Here is a 23,644-nt window from a genome sequence, read left to right as displayed (position 1 = left end):
TATTATTTAAAAAAACTAGTATCGGTCCCTTCTGAAGGATTCATGAATGGAGTGTGCAATAAATGACTAGTGAGAAGTCATAAGTGAATGGCTGTGAGAAGGACATTCCCAAGAAAATCAATGTGGGCTATAAATAGTATGTATGTTTAGAAATAGTTCAAAGAGTGAATGTAAGATGTATATTCCACATAGTGACAGCTGTGCACTCCATATACAGCGCATAATGAGCAAAGTCAGCTCTTTTCCTACCTTTACAATTCCTCAAACAGTACTGAAGTCTAAAGTGCAGGCTCAACTACAGCATTACACATTGTCCCCCTGCAGACAAACACAACTCATCTTAGGGATGCCCAGCTCTACCCATCTATCCACGTAAATGCCCACCTCCTGTCAATCATTGGAGGACGCAACCTGTAAGCACCCTGCTAAGCAGAGAAATGCTGTGCGCAGTGTGGTCTGATCAGCTGCTACAAGGACCAATTGTTCATACCCTGAGAGGAAAGGCACATGTCAGCCTGTCCCTGCTCCCCTCCTCCAAATCCCTGGAGTAGCAATTAGAGTGCCCTGTTTCAGCATCTCTCCCATATCCATTGTCTGCAGGAGACCCGAGCTGAGGCTTGCCACAGCCGCCTAGCTCTTCGCTGTTGGATGTTTTCTGCTGGTGTTGCTCCGGATTAAAGTCGTCGTGAGGGTGCACTGCATTTATTGGGTTAAACCAGTGTTCCTCCTCTCTGCTGGGTCTGCCTGCTCAGGAATGATGCGAGCTTTAGGGAATCCAAGTTGCTGGCTCATCTGCTGGCTCTCTGTCTTATGTTAGGAGGAAGCATCTTCATTGGGATCACAGGAGCTTTCTGAGAGCAGAGAGGGAGATGGACTGATTGTGTTCCCACCAACATGGAGTTAATAGTGGGCATAATCTGCGTTATTGTTTGCCTCAAGACAGGTAAGAGAACTCTATTTAATGTTTAATGCTGAAGAAACAGGAGTCCTACGTATTGGGAGATAGATTATATATATATATATATATATATATATATATATATATATATATATATATATATAAAATCTCTGGGGAAATTGTACAAAATTAAATTGAATGGTATTAGTAATAAGAACAACTTAAGTTTAAAACATCCCTGTGAAAGTAGGTTACATTACTGGTCTGTGCTTGTAGTTTTTTTCTATTCTATAAAAAGCTACTGCTGCTCCTAGCAGGTACTGAGCGCCGAGGTAGCACAGGAGACAGTATGAGATGTACATGCAATGTATTGTACAGTATCTCAGTGTAATGTGTAATTGGTGCCTTTCGCTTTCTCATGTTAGTTTCAGGGTTTGGTGTTGACCCCTCCCTGCAGATTGACATCCTAGAGGAGCTCCAGCTGGGGGAAGCCACTCCTGGAGTGCAGCAGGTTCCAGGACTTCACAACAGAAGCAAAGCCTTCCTCTTTCAAGGTATTCCCCCCATCAGGACCGGTGTGCATCCACCCACCTGATGTAGATCACCTTGCCAGTGCGCTCAGCTTTGGTTGCCCTTTGTCTGTCCCTACAATATATGTTAATGCCTTATTAATGACCATGGCAGGAGGCAGGGAGCTCCCTTCTCTCTCTGCTATCTTTCCATCCGTGCACTAGCCACAGTGCATGGGAACTTGTATGTGTAGTATATAGTGTGGTGCAATAATTTACATCTGACTTCAGCCTTAGCTTTCATGGGCCAGGTCATGCTGGGTAGAGATAAATATAGCTCTGAGATTTTGGATATCTTATTAATGAAGGAAAATGATATGGCTTGGTGGGTATATACTGTATCTGTGCTGCTCTGCAGGTTGGATCAGATTATTAACCGTTACTGTACTGGATAGTGTGGACAATACTATTCATCAGGTATTACACTGGCCAGCAAGGACAGCTTTATATTCAACAACTGATTTCTGCTAAGTTTCCAATTAGAGGAAATGTGATTCTCTGCTGAGCACATCATCCACCCTAACTACCAGCTTTCCCCACTCATGTGTCAGGGCTCTGCTGCAACCGCTGGCTTTTTTACTGATTGATGGCCCCTTAATTAATGTACAGCAGGACTGAGGCTGGCAGATGGCTGATTTGAGTCTAGGGAAGCAATGAATAATAAGGCACACTACCCTGATCAGGGAGATTAATGCTGCTGGGAACCTGCGTCTTATGCTGGAAATGGAATTGGTTTATGAAAGTTGCTTTGACTCTATTTAATGTGCACAAGAGATGCAGCTATGGTGATTTTTTTTCTTTCTTTAAGAGAGCACCGTTAATACAAACGTTTTTTGTTAACATTTTGTATTACTGTACGTTTAGTTCTACCAGATACAACCCACCCCATACAACAGAGGTTCTCAAACGCAGTCCTCAAAGCACCCCAACGGTTTAGGTTTTAAGAATATCATTGCTGGGCCACAGGTGAGTAAGGGGTCTAATTACTAAGCCTTAGATGGAGATAAAAAAAAAGTCGCTGGAGATAAAGTACCAGCCAATCGGCTCCTAACTGTCATTTTTCAAACACAGCCTGTGACATAGCAGTTAGGAGACGATTGGCTGGTACTTTATCTCCAGCGACTTTATCTCCATCCAAGGCTTAGTAAATAGATCCCTTAATTAGCACCTCAGTCAATTTGATTTAACCCTCTGTGCAGAGCCATGGATATACCTGGAACCTGGACTGTTGGGGTGACTACTTGAGGACCGCATTTGAGAACCTCTGCCATACAACAGAAAAGTGTTCTAGGCCATCCCCCTAATCACCATCACAGGTGTACAGTACATATGTTTCATTTAGCTATGCTGAAGGTGCGACTAAAACCTATGCACAGGATAGAGAACAGATGTGTTAATGAGGCTGCACTGTCTCCATGTGTTCTGCATGTATGCTATTCCATGTGAAGGTTTGTACATATCTAATGCTGACATCATTACAGCCCTCTAGTAGGCATTGTAGTAACTTAAATAGGTTGCAAGGGTTTTCCTATAATACCCATTGTCCAATACCCAACTATAATAATAATAATAATAATAATAACAACCAGTTGGGTTAAGCATATAAGGACTGTTAGTATTTTCAGTTTAGTATTGAAAGAAATACAGATGGGAAACATTTTCATCTCTCTATGATATGGAAAAAAATGCATCACAGTAAGCATAAAGTATGTAGCTACCTCTTTTCCACTGACATAAAAATCCTGTGTTTCTACATGTGAATGCGCAAAACCCGGGAATTAGGTTAGTGGAAAAGGAAACTGGCCAGAACTAAATCCTGTGCTCCTGACCAGGGTCAGTGAGCTGAGACCTGAGAATTTCCCTGGTCACAGTGGAAAAGGGGTATGTGTTTCACTATGCAAGCATACACTACCACTTTTCCACCAAAAACCCAGGTTAGACTCCATTTGCAATGTACCTTGGACCGAGGGTATTCCCGGGTCAGCCCCGTTTACACTGAACCCATGTCTGCACTGTATGTCACTCCCAGACCCTCTCTTGAGGAGGACCTCTGCTTACATAACCAATCAGCAGCTTTTAAGCATAACTCGGGATGCTCCATTTACACTGCCTGGGTCTGGTTCCCGGGTCACCTGATCTAGGTTATTTTCAAGGACCTTTTTACACTTAACCATGACCTGGGTAGACCCAGCAATAACCCAGGTTATTGCAGTAGTGGAAAATGGGTAGACCATGATGCACATGTAGTAAGCCTTGGAGAGAGATAAAGTACTAACCAATCAGCTCCTAACTGTCATTTTACATGCTATGGGTAGATGTATGAAGCAGTGAAAAGAGCAGAGAAGATGCTCATGGCAAAAAGTAAATCCAGGCCACATAAAAATGGGTATAGGTTTATACAGTATTTGGGTCATTTTAGGGAACTTTCAAAAAATAAAAGTGGACACAGACCGATTACTCCCAGCTGCAACACTAAATACACTCCTCCCACTCATAAAGCACACCATTATACCTGTCCCATACCTTGTACCCCAATTTCCATCATTTTACACTTTTTTCATCCCAACAATGACATGTCATTACTGGGCAATTAAAAATAATAAATAAAAGTGCCTAATTAGTCATGCAGAGGAGCGGGGGTGGGGTTCTGAACCAAATCCCAACATTTTTAATTTAAAAGAGATTTTCCCTACGTTATAACCTACTCGGAGGTGGTGAGTTGAAATTTGCATTAAAAGTACCGCAAATCCATTTTTGCAGACAATCAAATAAGTGCTTTTCGTGATTTGCAGTAAAATCGCAGTTTTCACAGCTAATTGAATTTAGCCCTAGGTATGGTCTACAGACTGAGGAGTTAAGTAAGTAAAGTTTACTGATAATGATTGTTTTATTTGCCCAGTTAAATATTGGAATGACTGCACCTCTCTAGAAGGAAAGTGAATATCTTGTATTGCTGATTGAGTTGATTAAAAGCCTGGGAAGCAACCAGTATACTGGCTTTATTCTTAGAGCAAGAAATAATGGCCCTCATTCCGAGTTGATCGTTTGCTAGCTACTTTTAGCAGCCGTGCAAACGCATAGTCACCGCCCACGGGGGAGTGTATTTCCGCTTTGCAAGTGTGCGAGCGCATGTGCAGCCGAGCGGGACGAAAAAGTTTTTTGCAGTTCCTGAGTAGCTTTGGACTTACTCAGCCCTTGCAATCACTTCAGTCTTTTTGGTCCTGGAATTGACGTCAGACACCCGCCCTGCAAACGCTTGGATACTCTTGCGTTTTTCCAAACACTCCCTGAAAACGGTCAGTTGCCATCCACAAACGCCCTCTTCCTGTCAATTTCCTTGCGATCGGCTGTGCGAATGGATTCTACGTTAAATCCATCGCCCAACAACGATCCGCTTTGTACCCGTACGACGTGCCTACGCATTGCGGTGCATGCGCAGTAGTAACCTGTTCGCTGCACTGTGAAAAATGGCAGCGAGCGATCAACTCGGAATGACTCCCAATGTGTATATATGTGTGTGTGTGTGTGTGTGTGTGTGTGTCTCTCGCACTCACCCAGTCTACCACAGACAGAAATGAGGGGCCGGCATTCAGTGGTGTGGTGAAGAAAAGTGGATCTTTAATCCACCATAGATACAGGTATTATGCACCTGATGGCGTCCTTTTCAGCTGTGCTACTGATGCCCCTGATAATAGCCAGTAGCATGGCTAAAAAGGATGCCGTCGGGCAGACATTACTGTACTTCTATATATGTTGGATTAAAGCTCCACTTTTCTTCACTACAGCGTGCCGGTCCTTCATTTCTTTCTCTCTGCGGAAAACTGGCTGAGTGGGACAAAATGACTATACAGTATATGGACCTTGGCACCACATCTTTTCATTCAAGGTTATGTGTGCTGCGCTAAACCTTCTTATTCTATGCTGTATATTTTATTTCTTGCTCTGGCACTACTGTAAAACAGTGTAGCACAGAAATATGTCATGTGTTAGTCACATAAACCAAGGACATAGTGAAATACTGCTGTGCAGGAATTGTTGATTGACTACTGTTTTCTCTTTGGATAAGTGATATAAAGTGTTCCTCTGCTAACTCGTTCATTTGTTCTCCGGAACGAATGCTAACCAGTGTGATTTCCTATCCGATAGGAAGACCTTTGTTTAGAGTGCTGTGATGTTTGCCATTAATATCGTTGTCACATTATTGATTTCCTAACCAAACTGCCTCAAGACATTTTTCTGTATTAACACCAGACTGTTCTATAGTAATATTCCTTAATAGGATAACTCATAGTCCTATATGTGTGCTCCATACAAATGATCAGGCAGAAGAAGATGCCAACATGATCATTATCCTACTTTTTAAGATACAATTGGAAGCAGCTTAAATCCTAAAATGCTCAATATGTAATATAGACATTTCTACAAAGTGGTTATATTGCTGCAAATCCACCTTTTCACACCAATGTTTCTGGTTGTATTCAGTAACAAATCAATGAAAACTTCTTTGAGTTTAATTAATTATAACTAGGGATGAGCGGGTTCGGTTCTCAGAGAACCGAACCCTACCGGACTTCACCATCAGAGCCCGGATCTGAGTCAGGCTCGGGTTTTCCCGCCTGACTCAGAAACCGGAACGAGGCAATACGTCATCACCCCGCTGTCGGATTTTCACGGGGTTTGGATTCCATATAAGGAGCCGCGTGTTCCCGCCATTTTCACTCCGGCATTGGAGAGTGTAGAGAGAGGACGTGTCTCCGTCCTCTCAGTGTCCGTGTCTTGTGCTGCATCTGTCCAGTCACAGTGGTGGTGTCCTCTGCTGCCATATGTCCAGTGCTGCTGTATAAGTCCAGTCCATTGCAGTGGTGCTGTGTTGTGCTGCTTCAGTCCAGTGGTGGTGTCCCTGAGCTGCCGTATATGTCCATTGATACTGCCATATATGTCCATTGATACTGCCGTATATGTCCAGTGTTCCTGCCGTATATGTCCAGTGTTCCTGCCGTATATGTCCAGTGTTCCTGCCGTATATGTCCATTGATACTGCCGTATATGTCCATTGATACTGCCGTATATGTCCATTGATACTGGCGCATAAGTCCAGGGGCACTGGCGCATAAGTCCAGCGATCCTGACGTATAATTACAATGGTACTGGCGTATATGTCCAGCGGTACTGCCGTATACGTCCAGCGGTACTGCCGTATACGTCCAGCGGTACTGCCGTATACGTCCAGCGGTACTGCCGTATAATTACAATGGTACTGGCATAAAAGTCCATTGATACTGCCATATATGTCCAGTGATCCTGCCGTATAATTACAATGGTACTTGCATATAAGTCCATTGATACTGCCGTATATGTCCAGCGGTACTGCCATATAAATCCAGTGATCCTGCCGTATAAGTCCATATAAATACATATAATTCCATATAAGTCCAGTCCAGTGGTGCTGTTCTGTGCTGTATATTATTTACTCCAAATAAAGGGGTTATTAATATTGAATCAAAATAATTTTCACAGTTTACCCTGTGTGGAGTAGAGGTACACTCTCCTTTACCGCATATTGTTATATAACTCCAGAAAAATAATGGAGAACAAAAATTTGGAGGATAAAATAGGGAAAGACCAAGAAGCACTTCTTCCTAGTGCTGAAGCTGCTGCCACTAGTCATGACATAGATGATGAAATCCCATCAACGTCATCTGCCAAGGCCAATGCCCAATGTCATAGTAGAGGGCATGTCAAATCCAAAAATCCAAAGTTCAGTAAAAAGACCCCAAAAAATAAATTTAAATTGTCTGAGGAGAAACGTAAACGTGCCAATATGCCATTTATGACACGGAGTGGCAAGGAACGGCTAAGGCCCTGGCCTATGTTCATGACTAGTGATTCAGCTTCACATGACGATGGAAGCCCTCATCCTCCCACTAGAAAAATAAGCGTTAAGATGGCAAAAGCACAGCAAAGAACTGTGCGTTCTAAATTGGTATCACAAATCCCCAAGAGAAGTCCAAGTGTGTCGGCGGTTGCGATGCCTGACTTTCCGAACACTGGACGGGAAGAGGTGGCTCCTTCCACCATTTGCATGCCCTCTACAAGTGCTGGAAGTAGCACCGCCAGTTAAGTTTCTGATCTGATTCAAATTGATGTCACTGTTGAAGTACACCAGGATGAGGATATGGGTGTTGCTGGCGCTGAGGAGGAAGTTGACGATAAGGATTCTGATGGTGATGTGGTTTGTTTAAATCGGGCACCGGGGGAGACACCTGTTGTCTGTGGGATGAATAAGCACATTGTGATGCCTGGGCAAAATACCAAAGAAGCCACCTCTTCGGTGTGGAATTATTTCTCCACAAATCCGGACAACAGGTGTCAAGCCATGTGTTGCCTCTGTCAATCTGTAATAAGTAGGGATAAGGACATCAACCACCTAGGAACATCCTCCCTTATACGTCACCTACAGCGCAATCATCAGAAGTCAGTGTCAAGTTGTGAAACTTTGGGTAAGAGCGTAAGCAGTCCACTGACACCTAAATCCCTTCTTCCTCTTGTACCCAAGCTCCTGCAAGCCACATCACCAACTCCCTCAACGTCCACTTACTCCTCAGTCAGTAACGTCAGTAGTCCTGCAGGCCATGTCAGTGGCAAGACTGAGGAGTCCTCTCCTAACCGGGATTCCTCCGGAGGATCCTTGAGTGGTACGCCTGCTGTTGCTGCCGCTGCTGTTGTTACTGCTGAGAGTCAGTCGTCATCCCAGAGGGGAAGTCGGAAGACCACTTGTACTACTTCAACTAAGCAATTGACTGGCCGACAGTCCTTTGTGAGGAAGATAAAATATGACAGCAGTCATCCTTTTGCAAAGCGGATAACTGAGGCCTTGACAGCTATATTGGTGTTAGACGTGCATCCGGTATCTGCCATTAATTTAGTGGGACTTAGAGAATTGTTTGAGGTACTGTGTCCACGGTATCAAATCCCATCTAGGTTCCACTTCACTAGGCAGGCGATACCGAGAATGTACAGAGACATCAGAAAAAATGTCCTCAGTGTCCTACAAAATGCAGTAGTACCCACTGTCCACTTAACCACGGACATGTGGACAAGTAGAACAGGGCAGACTAAAGACTATATGACTGTGATAATTAAATGTAGATTTAATTTGGCACTCACTATTTCTTTAGCATCACCAAACCTACAGTATATGCAAATTGCTCAACTCTAGAATTTTTTTAAAATAAAATAATTATGTATTTCTGCTTACAAGTCCTCTTTCAATCCTTTCTGTTGACTGCAGATTTGTGCAAGGATCTTCTGCCAAAGTGAACTTATCATTAGACAATGCTCATCTAAACAAAGGTTAAGGTCACTTGAATGTTCTTTAATTGTTTAGACACCTTACTATTTAATTTTTTATACATATCCGATATCGTCTATCAAGGTTATTTTAGTTTATTTTCTGTGGCCCACTTACCATTGGTGACCCACTAACCACTGGCACCCTAATCAATTGTACCAAACGCCTATTGGTAGAACCGGCAATGCAAACAGATCTGCTTACCTACGGCCATACCCATTTTTTAATAGATCATGCCCTTTATCCAGGAATCAAACGATCTTGCATATACTGTGTGATGTTTCTACTTCTTCTATATCCCTTTAAGGTGTATCTGTGTTAATGTTGGTTTCATGGAGAACAGATAGCATGCTTCTGTGGGATATTCACTTTCTCATTAACATTAGCATTTATACTTGTCAGAATTGTGGAGATACAAGAACAGGTGAATTTATAAGAATTTGTAGGGCCTTTCTCAGGGTTCATACACACTAGGACGACATCGCAAAAAAAAAAAGATGCGTTGTCTTCTGCGACGAAACCCGACATTGGCAAGTGCTTACACACTTGCCAACATCCTGAATGACGGTGCGGCGGTGAGGGCCATGCTGCATTCAACAGCATGGCACTCATCTGCGATATCGCCCGTTGGACCTGTGTGTGTGTGTGTGTGTGTGTGTGTGTGTGTGTGTGTGTAAAAACAGTAACTCATTGTTCATTGTTACTGTTGGCAACTAAGTTACTCAGTTGTGGGTTTGGTTTGTAAACATTACTGTACAAAATATAATTATGGTTTGTTTGTTTGTTTGTTTCTATGATTGCTATTTAGTGTTGTGCTTTAAGTTGTGACTACATGAATGCGTGCTTTAACACATGATTAGCTGCATTATTTTTGTTTTGCGTTTAATTTATTTGGACTCAGTATGAATTACCAGCGGCCAGGATGCCGTCCGACCGTATACGGACAGCGGCATCCCAGCCGCCAGTATGCCTAAGAGTCCCCTTGCGGGCTCACTGTCCTCACCATGCTGCAGGCTCAGTGGCTCGATGCACTCACCACAGGTTTTATTCCCACTCGTGGGAACCATGGACACCCACACGTGGGAATAGCCCCTGTGCGCCGGGATTCCGGCTGTTGGCATTGTTGGCTGATGGGATTCTGGCGTCTGTATCCTGACCGCCAGGATCCCGACGGCTGGCAAATTAACTGCAACCCATTTATTTGACTATTGCTGAACTTGATCTTATCGGTTGTGTCTACGACCGTGTAAGAACGTTTTCTGTATATGTGAAATCCATTCTGTGTGTTGTGCTGTAAACTGGTAAATGGGTGTCATAAAGAGGAAATAATAGAAAGGGAAACTTGGTTACGAGGATTGTGGATGAGACCGTAGATCTTAGCATGGGTACTAAATATGTATACTGTTTCCATAAGCGTGTCATATAGCTGGCTGGATAAAATGCAGCAAAAATTAACATATACTGGCTTTCAGAAAGAGAAAGATGTGGGCCTATTAGATTGATGATGTTACAGTTATTCCGGGTGTGGTATGTTAGGTAGATAAGACTTAGGTCGACAGTAAGTAGGTTGACCACTATTGGTCGACAGTAAGTAGGTTGACAGGGACTCTAGGTTGACAGGGACTCTAGGTCAACATGAGAAAAGGTCAACATGATTTTTTTACTTTTTTTTTGGTGTCGTTTTCTCCGTACAGTGACCGGGAACCCCAATTAGTGCACCGTGTCCCCTCGCATGGCGAGCGAGCTTCGGGCAAGTTACTGTTCCCAATTGTAGTCCACGTGGATCGTAAAGTATGAAAAAGTTATAAAGATGGAAAAAAAAGTGAAAAACTCATGTCGACCTTATGTCATGTCGACCTAGAAACCATGTCGATGGTCTTACTGTTGACCAATAGTAGTCGACCTATACAGTGTCGACCTACTTACTGTCGACCTGACGACCTGGTCCCAGTTATCCCATGTACTGCTTGCTTGGCAAGTGCAATAGTTGGTGAAACGAATGCATTATGACGTCATTATAGCACTGTTGGTTACAGTAACCATATCATAACCGGGAACTCCTTTTGCTGTAGTCCTAAATGTCAGTCATACTGCCACCAGATTGTGCACTGTGTCTCCAGTTTATTAATAATGCAGAGATTGCAGATAGTGTGCCTATGCAGCCTTATGGTAGCACAGTGCATTGTAGAGAGATACATGTTTCAGAGTCTAGTAAGTGAATAAATTAATAACAAACACATGGTATAAAAAATAGAGAGAGGAAGTAAACATGCCTGGTTCCAAGAGTAAGAGGAATTTTTATGCTATGGAAAACTCCATCTCCATATGTATCAAAGCACAGACATGGGAACAATTCAGTCATCGATCTAAACCCGATCACGTTTGTGTAAGTGAAGAAGGAACTGAAGCCTCATTCACTGGTATGAACTGTGTTATCCAAATAAAGTCAGATTATTGTGAGAACCAGAATGGTTAAATGAAATGGTTAATAATAATTACACAAGATATAAGAAAACCCTTGGTATTTGTTTATAGTTTAAAAAACTATTAGTATGTTTCTCCTCATATAGAGAAGGACGTTTGTGGGTTGGGTCAGCAGCTGGGGCATGCCGCATGTGTGTTGTTTCCTTCCACTCCATCTAGCTGTTTATCACAGCTCCACCAACAACTTGGCTGCATCCCGTGGACTACTTTCAGTGTCGGACTGGGTCATGAAGGGCCCACCGGGGGAATGCTGTGATAGGGGCCCATACTTAAGGGTGTGGCCAGCATCCACAGAGGCTTGAAATACACAATAGTCTAGTGCAGTGTAATGCAACACATCTACCATGTATAATACAAGTGCACAGTCTGGAACCTGATCCCTAGAGGAAGGAGTGGGGCCTACCGGTGGTTTCCCTGGTACCCCTGTGGGCCAGTCCGACCCTGACTACTGTACTGTATGTGAATGAAGCGTAGAAATGGATGGTACACCTAAAGATGAGCACATATTTTCTGTATGCTTTTCTGCTGCTATACTGCTCTAGGTCTTTGTGCTGTTTCTGCAATTCTTGTGTAAATACATGTATGTACAGTAAATGAAATAGATTCTTTTTTTTTATCACTTACAGGTGTTATAAAAGCCTATCTATCTTTAGTGAGCTGTCTATTGAGTCTATCCTGACCTTTCATAAACTTGGAATGGATTCAGTATGAAAAGCCGGCGGTCGGGATGCCAGCGGTCGGTATTCTAACGCCGGTATCCCGGTCGTGGCAATGCTGACAGGGGTGCTTTTTTTACCGTAACCTCCCTCCTCTACCCCCTAACCCTACGTGCCCGCAGCCTAATCCTAACCTCCCCTATTTGTGCCTAAACCTCCCCCCCCCCCCCCTTTCCGGCAGCCTAAAGCTAACCGTGCCCGATTAGTGCCTAACCCTAACACTGCCCCAGTGGTGTCTAACCCTACCCTTCCCTCTCTCTGCAGCTTAACCCTAACTTTCACCCACACTGCAGCCTAACCCTAACGCCTCCTGGAGAGTACCTAAACCCCCCCTTCCTCCCGCAGCCTAAACCTAAGGCGGCCGTTAATACTTACATTGGGATTCCGTTGTCAGGATCCTGATCCTTTCGGGATTCCGTTGTCTATGTTCTGACGGCCGTCGGGATTCTGGTATCGGTAGTACGGCTGCCGGGATCCCAACAGCCGGGATCTTGAACTTATACCCTTGGAATGCCAGTAGAAAGGCATATATAACAGATATGTAAATACAGGCTCAGTGGGTACATACATCAGACCTCACGTGCTGAGAGATGGCCCCTATCGCCAGGCCCCTACACAGATTTCACTAAGGGGCCTGGCAGTGCACTGGTCCACCTCTGTGCAAATTAGTAAAAAGTTGCCATTTGTGGAACCAATGTCTGACATATTAGTTATTTCTCAGGTATTATAAAATAGTCGGTAATGATGGAAAGTCCACTTTAAGAGCCCTCTGAGGCACAGCATCACCACAGTCTTTAGCATTTTATAGTAAAGGCTGGTGCAGCAATTCAATCATTTCATTTCTCCAGCACTAAGCAGTCTGAGTGTAAGTCTTGATGAGCCGGCATCAATCACTCTGCTGCTGGATTGCAGCTTTTAACTAGAGCTACCTATACAGTGAAAACAAAATCAATGTAGAGAAAAACATTGACTCCCTTTTTCAATATAGTGGTAGAGTCACTGGTGTCCGTTACACAGCACTGTGCTAATGCTGATCTATATTATAAGCAAAACATTAACGGAATCATGATATAAATAACAAATACACAGAAGGGAAGGAAATGAAAAGGAAGGAAAGATGGTCCTGCACAACTGAGCTTCAATCTAAGAAGTGTGGAGCACACTTACTGTAAATCATAATGCAGCAAAATAACTGTTGTGACAGGGTTCTGGAACTATATGTGTGTATGTAGCTGCTCCAAGGGGATACGGTCCTTAGGTCGACATGCATTAGGTCGATGCCTGCAAAATGTCGACACATGAAAAGGTCGACATGAGTTTTTCACAATTTCCCCCCCCCCCCCATTTTTTTAAAATAACTTTTCAGACTTTACGATCCACATGGACTATGATTGGGAATAGTAACCTGTGCCGAGCGCAGCGGGGCACCTTACTCGAAGCATGGCGAGCGGCATGATGCACTAATTGGGGTTCCCGGTCACTGTAGGAAGAAAATTACACCAAAAAAATTAAATAAACCCATGTCGACCTGCCAACCATGTAAACCTTTTCCAGGTGTCGGCCTATTCCCTGCCGACCAATAGTGGTCTACCTAATGAGTGTCGACCTAAATAAGGTCGACCCAACAAACCCATTCTGCTCTGAGGCAGAAGTATTATCAGCCACCAATATTACACCCACGTTTGGCATCTGGCAATTCTGTGTAGTTCGTGGTGGTGTAGTTGGACACCGAGGAGCCAATTTATCACTGGCCGCGTTTCAGAGCCAATGAACATAATTTCTTATGGTCTCATTTCCCTGCAGGAAGAAATTATATATCGGGGCAATGTATCACTGGGTCACAGTTGTAATTGTCACTGGCTCTGGCACGTGTGACATTCTGACCACTCATGTGAAAGCGGAGATCTGAAAAATACCTCTCAAAAAAAGGCACTGTTGTAGCCTAAAGTCCTTGGACGTACTGTGAGGTACATTTCTCAGGAGGCATTGGCTAGTTCCAGAGCCAGATTTACAAAGAATATGTGAGCCCAGGGGTGCATGTGGGCATTATACACAGGTGCAGCAGTATATACTGCTAGAAATTTGGTAAGTATTGATCAGAGATGTGTGGAAAAGTTAGGCAGGGGAGGCACTGCCTCACTTGTCATAGACTTTTTTTTTTACTCCAGAGACTATAAAAATTATTAGAACATTATAATCTTCTTTGTATTTTTCATATACAGTAGTTTATATAGTCAAAATTCTGTGTATATGTTAGTATGTTAGGAAAGGCTCTGCCTCAGATGGTGTTCGATATCAGGAAGCCAACTCCAAAAGCCAAGTTTATCAGAGCTTGTTTATTTAACAATTCCCATAAACTTTTCAGGGAGCTGAAGTGCCAGTCATCAATAGAGGGAAATCTACTGCACTGCCAGAATACCATTTCACGGGTATACTTAAAAAATAAAAATAAAAAAATGTGAAAATCCTCCAAAGGCTACAGTTTTTCTGTCAATTTTCTGCAAAATGATTTTAATAAATAGGCCCCTGAAACTTATTTTTCTCTTAGCAGATATTTTCCTAAAACCTAATATGTTGGCAGGAACTGAGGATAGTATTTGCTGTCTTAGGTGACAATTACATAACGTGCTGTCTCTTGTCCGGGACAGGGGGGTTAATAGAGATTGATAAGAGGCTGTTAATTCTAATTACTGAGTTTTCCACTCTAAACAGAATATTTTAAATTATTGAAGACAAAACATCAATTAAAACTTAATTTACTAACACAGCCTAAATCTCCAGAATCTCCAGAAATCTCATTATCTGCATTGGTTCATATGAATACATTAATGTAAGGCATGTAATATGGATTCTTTATAGACATGGTTTTGTGAAGAAAGCTGTGAAATTAGATTAGAGGTAGGTCTATTAGTTTGTATAGGTAGAGCTTTTGAAAATGTGTAGAGGTTCTGTAGTGTATGTTCACATATACACACAATACAAAGTACAGACCAAGAGACGGAGACCACCATAAATGGAATTTGTAATCCAGTAAATCAGTGAGTAATAAGTTGTATTTGTAGCTGACTGTAACAAGTTTTATACAAGAAAGTTGTTGTTTTTTTTTCTTCCAGAAAACTTGGTAGGGCCTCAGGTAGCTACAGTATATTGCTTTTCTCCAGCAAGGTGCTGCGTTACAAGTTAAACCAATGCATATGATAAAAGTGAGAGCCTATCCAGGTCTGTTCTTTTTAGGACTTGGTTATCACAAGTGGTATATTTTCACACCACCAATAGGAAGGACTCAGTGGTTACTTGCATAGCCTTATATTGTGAAGAAACTAGACACTGTGGAGTATGGCTTTACCTTGCATGAGTATCTATGGATGATGCACAGAATGGACCTAAGTAAGGTTGCCATGGGCTCAATGGCAAATTCAGAGGCTCCTGTCTTTACTGGGTTTGCCAGTAGCAGAATATAAATCATTAGGGCCAAATGCAGGTTCATGCAACTTTCTGCAAATACCTCTGCCAGCATTACTGAATGATGGTACATCTTTAAAGCCCAACCAGCAACTACATTATTAAAGAATATTTAAATAGTATCAAACTCATCATGTTTAAAAAGTAATAAACAAGAATAAAATCAGTATTAGAAAGAACCCAACATGGGATGAAGTGGAAGGCAAAGATCATTCGGTTTTAGAACTAAGGACCAAATGTAATAGGGTGCGAGTTTTTAGTGCCAGTTAAACTCGCACCTTCTCACACATTTTTAAGGTGCGAGTATTCCCTGCAACTACCAAATGTAATAGGGTGTGAGTTTTCAGGGTCTAACGTAACTCGCAAGCATTCACACTAGGAAGCATGTGAGTTTCTGACCAAACAGAATCTGAGTTTCAAAATGCAAGTTGCACAGTTTCAAAGACTGGCACCCAAAAGTCTCCTGATTTGTGCCTCACAAGCCCTATATAAGTCCCAGCTTGCATTATGGCTTTCAGGAGTGTTTGTGGTCAGCAGAGGATGGAGGAGGTGATCATGCAGTAGCCTGAGACTGAGGAAGAGGAAGAAAGTGATGAGCATGGGACGTAGGAGGAGGATGGACCAGCTAGACTTACTCTCCGGAAGACTCTCACTGGCAGAAATACCAAGTTCACTTATGAGGAAAATTGCGCTCTGGTCTATGCCACAGTGGCAGTTTTCCCACACCTTCTCAGTACTCAGTCACACCGGACGCCTGCATCATGGAAGAAGGCAATGTGTCAGCCCGTTTTAGACGCAGTAAATGCATTCAGCTCATGCTGGCGTGACCTGAAAAACATAAAAAAAAGTTATAACGACATGAAGTGAGTCCTCAAAGCAAAAATGGCCAAGGAGCACTGAAAGAGACGCAAGACAAGAGGAGCGTTGGGGGTTGCGACAAGCAGCTTCCGTCCATTATATAGGTTTTGAAGAGGAGTTGAAGCAGATCATCCCCTTGAAATCCTTCCAAGCAACCATATTGAGAACACAGACCGTCCACCAATCCCAAGGCGTCCTGGTGAGTAAACAAAAAATGTCTCACTTTTAACTATCTGAACCTAAATCTGTGTCAACTGTAACTTTTTTTTTTTACCTCTTCAGGGACAAATTAATATGTTACAGATATCTATCTATCTATCTAAAATGTTTTTTTTTTTTTTTTTTTTCGTTTAACAGCTTTGCCTGTAAATAGATATTAATTGACTATAATCACTTTTTTTTTTTTTTATTAGTTACAAAGTAAAAAGGTAATGCAATTAATAATAGGCTTTTTTTTTTTCTTAAAAAATAAAATAAAAAATACATGTGTCAGTATCCCTGAAGAGGTTAAGTTTGTAATTGAAAATCCTGTAAATGTTATCCTTTCAATCATATGAGTGTGAGGCACCCTAGCAGAGTAAGGGACATTTGCAAATGTATGCAATGTGCGCCCTACAACCAACAAACATTATAGTTGTGTAGGCAACACTATTAGCACATAATATACGGTGTTTATTATCCTTTATGATGCATATTCAGCAAAAGGTACATGTATCACAAATCATTAAGCAGCACTGATTTACATTTGTTTTTCCTCAGCTCCTGCACCAAGGAGAAAAAGACTACAGCAAAAAGGCAGCGCACTCAAATGGGTGCAGAGGAGGTTGGTGAGTACAAAAACACATACACCATTACAAACCTCCCCTGTGGGTTGGTAGGCTGCAGTAATAGAACCAGGGCGGTTCTACACCTTGTGGCGCCCAGTGCGAAAGTTTCCACTGGCGCCCCCAGCAGCAAAACAGTGCGCGTCGGAGGCGTGTGGGAAAAATAGGGGTGTGGCTTCATAGAGGAGGGGCGTGGCCACAGTTATGCCCCCAGTAGCTGTGCCCCCTGTAGCTGTGCCCCCAGTAGCTGTGCCCCCTGTAGCTATGCCCCCAGTAGATTTGCCCCAGTAGTTGTGCCCCGTCACTGTGCCCCCTGTTGCTTTGCCCCCAGTAGTTGTGCCCCCTGTTGCTGTGCCCCCAGTAGCTGTGCCCCCTGTAGCTATGCCCCCAGTAGATTTGCCCCAGTAGTTGTGCCCCCTGTTGCTTTGCCCCAAGTAGCTGTGCCCCCTGTAGCTGTGCCCCCTGTAGCTGTGCCCCCTGTAGATTTGCCCCAGTAGTTGTGCCCCATCGCTGTGCCCCTGTTGCTTTGCCCCCAGTAGTTGTGCCCCCTGTTGCTGTGCCCCTAGTAGTTGTGCCCCCTGTAGCTATGCCCCCAGTAGATTTGCCCCAGTTTTGTGCCCCCTGTAGCTATGCCCCCAGTAGTTGTGCCCTCTATTGCTGTGCCCCCTGTTGCTTTGCCCCCAGTAGTTGTGCCCCCTGTCGCTGTGCTCACAGTAGTTGTGCCCCCTGTTGCTTTGTCCCCAGTAGTTGTGCCCTCTGTTGCTTTGCCCCAGTAGTTGTGCCCCGTGTCGCTGTGCCCCTTAGTAGCCGCTTACAAACACACACAAAAATTAAAAAAACAATACTTACCACTGCCCCGCTCCTGCTTCCTGACTGCTGCTGCTCCGTCTGGCCTCCCGCGGCCCCTCTCTATGGGAGAGACGTCATGACGTCTCTCCCATTGCAGCGCTGCACAGACACTAGAGGTCAATAATGACCTCTAGTGTCTGTCACTGGAGCCGGCTGCAGCAGACGCCCACACAGCCCACGGTGTCTGCTGCAGCCGGGGAGTGGGGTGCGGGTAGGCGGCGGTGCCTGTGGGGTGACTGCGGTCGCGCCCCCAGGCCACAGCGCCCTGGGCGCAGGCACTGCTTGCCCGCACCAAGAACCGCTCCTGAATAGAACTATAATGTCACATAACATTAATACCATTACCATTGTGACAGTAAGGCCTGCAACCATTACAAAATGTAATTGACACAAACATAGTAATTATTGTTTTACTTTCATACTTAAAACAAACTGATATGTAAAGTAGTATTTTTTTTTTTTTTTAAAGTTCCCTTGAACAATTACATTAAAAACCATGATATTGTGGTGTTTTGATTAATTTAATAGAGTGCCTACTGAATGCACCTATCATCAAGCATGGATATCTTTAACACATGCATTGTTACTGTAGGTGACCTAAATTACTAGCAACAGTATTTTTTGTAGAGTACAAGTATGTTTATCTTGCATTTTGTTTTGCTTTCCAGGTCCATCGCATGTTTTGATTTCTCTGCCACTCCCTACACCACCAGTGCCTGAGGTTCTGGCCAAACATGTTGGCCTAGTGGCCTATTCTGAGGAGGAGGAAGAAGACAAAGACACACTCCTCCTCACTCCCATGGAGACACCAGCCCCCAGCACAGCAGTTAAGCAGCTGCAACTGCCAGCAGTCAGGCCACAAACCACCAGTCCAAGTGTGGTGGAGCTAGCACACTCCATTCACACCTTCAGAGAACAGCAGATAGCCTTCATGGACCATCAAATACGCCAAATGGACACCATCAGCCATCAACTGTGGAAGCTAAACCACACCACCATGATGGCCCAGGGAGACCCACACCTGGATGGCCAGTGTGATGAATCTCCATATGTTTGAGTTGACACAAGCTGTCTGGGAGCAAATGCAGGTCATCCGTGAGCAGTCACAGGCTTTCATCAGCTTGCAAAGGTAGAGGGTGGCCCAAAGAGCTGTTCAGAATACTGGCATTTGGCATCCCACCTGGCGGAATTGTGATGCCAGAATACAGTCACTGCTCGGAATGCCGACGTCAGCATCCTGACCTGGATAGAAATGCCGGCACCGGGATCCTGAACGCCGGAATTCCGAATAACCTCTGCCACGACTCCCTATTGGTAGGCCACAGGAGGGGGAGTTAGGTTTAGGCTAAGGGGGAAGGGTTAGGGTTAGACTGTAGGGAAGTTAGGTTAGGCTACCAGAAAGGGACGATTAGGTTTAGGCTGCTGGAAGGGAGTGTTCCGTCTAGGTACCACCGAGTAGGGTTATGCTGCTGGGGGGGGGGAGGTTAGGGTTAGAATGCGGGAAGGACGGGATAGGGGGGTAATGGGTGGAGGGTAACCATACATACTGCTTTGGGATGCCGGTGTCAGTCATATGACCGCCGGAATCCCATCAGTCGGGATATCATATGTATCCCATTAGAGATGGTACCTCCACATCAACAGTGAATACCCATGCCACCAGCCCCCAAACGACTCCACCTATGCGTAGTGCCTGTATGTGGGGAGGTGCACCTAAAGGGGCTGAGAGGGGTAGAGGAACTTCTGCCTCACAGTAAAATGTTATTATTTTACTATTTTGTTGCTTTTATGTTTTGTTTTTGTTTTTTTGTTTTTATTTCATGTTCAATAAACTATTTAAACTAATATTGGTGCTTGTCTTTGCTTTTCAATTAAAGGCCCATACACACTAGAATTTTTTTTTCCAGCGATTTGAGCTATAACGACTGTTTTGAACGCTCTATCATTCAAAACGTCTAGTGTGTACACAGCGAGCGATGAACAATTCGCACACCCGTGCTTGTTTGAAGTAGGTCGTCAGTCATCCATGCATGCAGCGTATTCCCCTCAATCCCAGGAGAACAGATCGTTCGTCGTTCAGATCATTTGTAAAAATCGCTCAGTGTGTATACTCAATAGCGTTTATCAGAAAGTTCAAGGGAAATCGCTCATCTTCCAAATTGTTAATCTTTCAAGTCTTTAAAGGTGCATACACACTGGGCATTTTTGCCCAGCGTGTATGCACAGTGATGATTGTGAACATCGCTGGCAGGAAGATAGCTCAGTGCATACACACTGAGCTATTTTCCCTGTGCCCAGCGATGTTTAAACAGCCTGATGGATGGCGGCGGCCAGCGATGATGCGGGATTGCGCATTAGCGCTCACCACTTATAGCCCACACATACACACGGGCCGAGTTTGAGCTCAAAGTAACTCAAAATGCCAAAAGTGAGCTACTTTGAGCTCAAAATCGCCCAGTGTGTATGGGCCTTAAGTTAAGTTCTGTGGCAAAATGCTGTATAATTTTTGGTATAGGTTGAGTCTCCCTTATCCAAAATGCTTGGGACCAGAGGTATTTTGGATATGGGATTTTTCCGTATTTTGGAATAATTGCATACCATAATGAGATGATATGGTGATGGGACCTAAATCTAAGCACAGAATGCATTTATGTGACATATACACCTTATACACACAGCCTGAAGGTCATTTTAGCCAATATTTTTTATAACTTTGTGCATTAAACAAAGTGTGTCTACATTCACACTTCATTTATGTTTCATATACACCTTATACACACAGTCTGAAGGTCATTTAATACAATATTTTTAATAACTTTGTGTATTAAACAAAGTTTGTGTACATTGAGCCATCAAAAAACAAAGGTTTCACTATCTCACTCTCACTCAAAAAAGTCCGTATTTCGGAATATTCCGTATTTCGGAATATTTGGATATGGGATACTCAACCTGTATTGTCATTTTTATTGTAGATGTAGGTACACAATTTAGGGGGTAATAGATTTAGGTAATGGGTTTTTAATACTTGCATGTAGGTACACTATTTTTTGAGGGGTTAAATTATTGTAACTGAGTTTTTAAACTACTGTAAGATATATATTTCGTACGCATGGTTGGGGCAGTACGGATGGTGTAATGGTTAGTATTACTGCCTCACAGCACTGAGGTCATGGGTTTTTGATTCCCACCATGGCTCTACCTGTGTGGAGTTTGTATATTCTCCCCATACTTGCGTGGGTTTCCTCCGGGTAATCCGGTTTCCTCCCACAATTCAAAAATATACTAGTATGTTAATTGGCTCCAATCATAATTAACCCTAGTGTGAATGTGTGTGTATATGTGGTAGGGAATATAGATTGTCCGCTCCATCGTGGCAGGGACAGCTAGAAATGTTATGGTTTTTATGCAGAATCAAACCCTGGGTAGGGCAGTATATTTTAAATGTGTTATTTACCTAAATAACAAAGAGCTCTCAAGTTACTGCATGAATGTGATATAAAGAGGATTTGTGTCCAAATCCATTGTCTTGCATTGTTCTATAAATATATATAAATAATATGGGAAGGGGCAGCGTGCAGATGTGTCCACTCATATCTAGCCTCCCTTCACAGTAAACAGCCCTTCTAGTCACTCCATGCCGTGGTGTGACTCTGTGGCACTGATCATCTTTACATGTGACTTTCTCTTACGTCCTAGAGGATGCTGGGGACTCCATAAGGACCATGGGTTATAGACGGCTCCGCAGGAGTCATGGGCACTGTAAAGACTTTAGAATGGGTGTGCACTGGCTCCTCCCTCTATGCCCCTCCTCCAGACTTCAGTTAGTTCCTGTGCTCAGTGGAGGCTGGATGCACTGCAGGGGAGCTCTACTGAGTTTCTCTGAAAATACTTTTCTTAGGTTTTTTATTTTCAGGGAGCACTGCTGGCAACAGGCTCCCTGCATCGTGGGACTGAGGGGAGAGAAGCAGACCTACTTAAATGATAGGCTCTGCTTCTTAGGCTACTGGACATCATTTGCTCCAGAGGGTCGGAACGCAGGTCTCACCCTTGCCGTTCGTCCCGGAGCCGCGCCGCCGTCCTCCTCACAGAGCCGGAAGATAGAAGCCGGGTGAGTATAAGAAGAAAGAAGACTTCAAAGGCGGCAGAAGACTTCAGATCTTCACTGCGCGCCATTGCTCCCACACACACACACAGGCACAGCATCGGTGTAGGGCGCAGGGGGGGCGCCCTGAGCAGCAATAAACACCTCAATTTAATCTGGCAGCAAGTTTAGATACTGCAGGGGCAGTATGTTATAAAAACCCCACCAGTATAAAGATATGAGCGGAACCGAAGCCCGCCGCCGAGGGGGCGGGGCTTGATCCTCCAGCACTAACCAGCGCCATTTTCTCCACAGCATGCTGCAGAGAATCTGCTCCCGGACTCTCCCCTGCTGCACACAGTAACAGGGGGCAAAAACGAGGGGGGCACATTATTTGTTGCAAATATTATATGTTATAAGCGCTATTTAGACTGGGACTTTTGTTATCAGTATATTGTGGCGCTGGGTATGTGCTGGCATACTCTCTCTCTGTCTCTCCAAAGGGCCTTATTGTGGGTCAGTCCCAATATTTCAGTTATCCCAGTGTGTGTGTGGGGGTGTCAGTATGTATGTGTCGACATGTCTGAAGCGGAAGGCTTGTTTAGGGAGGATGCAGAGCAGATGGTGATCGTGTCTCTGTCGGCACAGCCGACACCGGATTGGGTGGACATGTGGAATGTTTTAAAATGCTAATGTGAATTTATTACATAAGAGATTGGACGAAGCAGTGTCCAGGGACGCAGCAGGGAACCCATCAGGGTCACATAAACGTCCCCTTTCCCAGATAGCAGACACTGATACCCACACGGATTCCGACTCCAGTGTCGACTATGATGATGCACGGTTGCACCCAAGAGTGACCAAGAGTATTCAATGTATGATTATTGCAATAAAAGATGTTTTGCATATCACGGAGGACCCCTCTGTCCCAGTCACGAGGGTCTGCATGTTTAAGGAAAAGAAACCTGATGTAACGTTTCCCCCATCTCATGAGATGAACGCTTTATTTGGAAAGGTTTGGGAAACTCCTGACAAGAGACTGCAGGTTCACAAGAGAATTATTATAGCGCATCCTTTTCCTGCGAAGGACAGGTTACGGTGGAAATCCTCGCCCACGGTGGACAAGGCCTTGACGCGCTTGTCCAAGAAGGTTGCACTACTGTCCACGGACGCGGCAGCCCTCAAGGATCCTGCGGATAGCAGACAGGAAACTACCTTAAAATCAATTTATGCGACTACGGGTGCCCTGCTCAGACCGGCAGTGGCGTCGGCATGGGTGGGTACCGCTATTGCAGCGGGGGCAGATAACTTGTCATCTGACATAGACACCCTAGATAAAGATAGTATTTTGTTGACCTTGGGTCACATTAAGGACACAGCCTTATATATGAGAGAGGCTGCGAGAGATATTGGGCTTTGGGGTTTAAGAGCCAATGCCATGGCAGTTTTCTGCTAGAAGGTCTGGTTTCCACGGCTACCGCGGGTAAGTCTTTCTTTTTGCCTTAAGTTCCCCCACTGCTAAAGAAAACACTTCAATACCAGGTGCAGTCCT

General features: G+C 44.0%; 1 protein-coding gene across 2 annotated transcripts in view; it reads left to right on the top strand.

Moving 5' to 3' along the window:
- The first annotated feature begins 410 nt into the window (after positions 1-410).
- NELL2 (neural EGFL like 2) overlaps positions 411-23,644 on the top strand; it is a 489,529-nt gene continuing 466,295 nt past the window's right edge. The window contains exons 1-2 of one of the 2 annotated variants that reach the window (XM_063927346.1): positions 411-943; positions 1,324-1,452. In XM_063927346.1, coding sequence (XP_063783416.1) covers positions 895-943; positions 1,324-1,452 — 178 coding nt within the window. In that variant the 5' untranslated portion in view covers positions 411-894. The remainder of the gene's footprint in view (positions 944-1,323; positions 1,453-23,644) is intronic. The other variant, XM_063927345.1, reaches the window with a different exon arrangement.

Source organism: Pseudophryne corroboree, chromosome 6 (genome assembly GCF_028390025.1).
Source record: "Pseudophryne corroboree isolate aPseCor3 chromosome 6, aPseCor3.hap2, whole genome shotgun sequence".
NCBI lineage: Eukaryota > Metazoa > Chordata > Amphibia > Anura > Myobatrachidae > Pseudophryne > Pseudophryne corroboree.
Note: the sequence above shows the minus strand (reverse complement) of the source record. Positions and strands in the feature narration are given on the sequence as shown.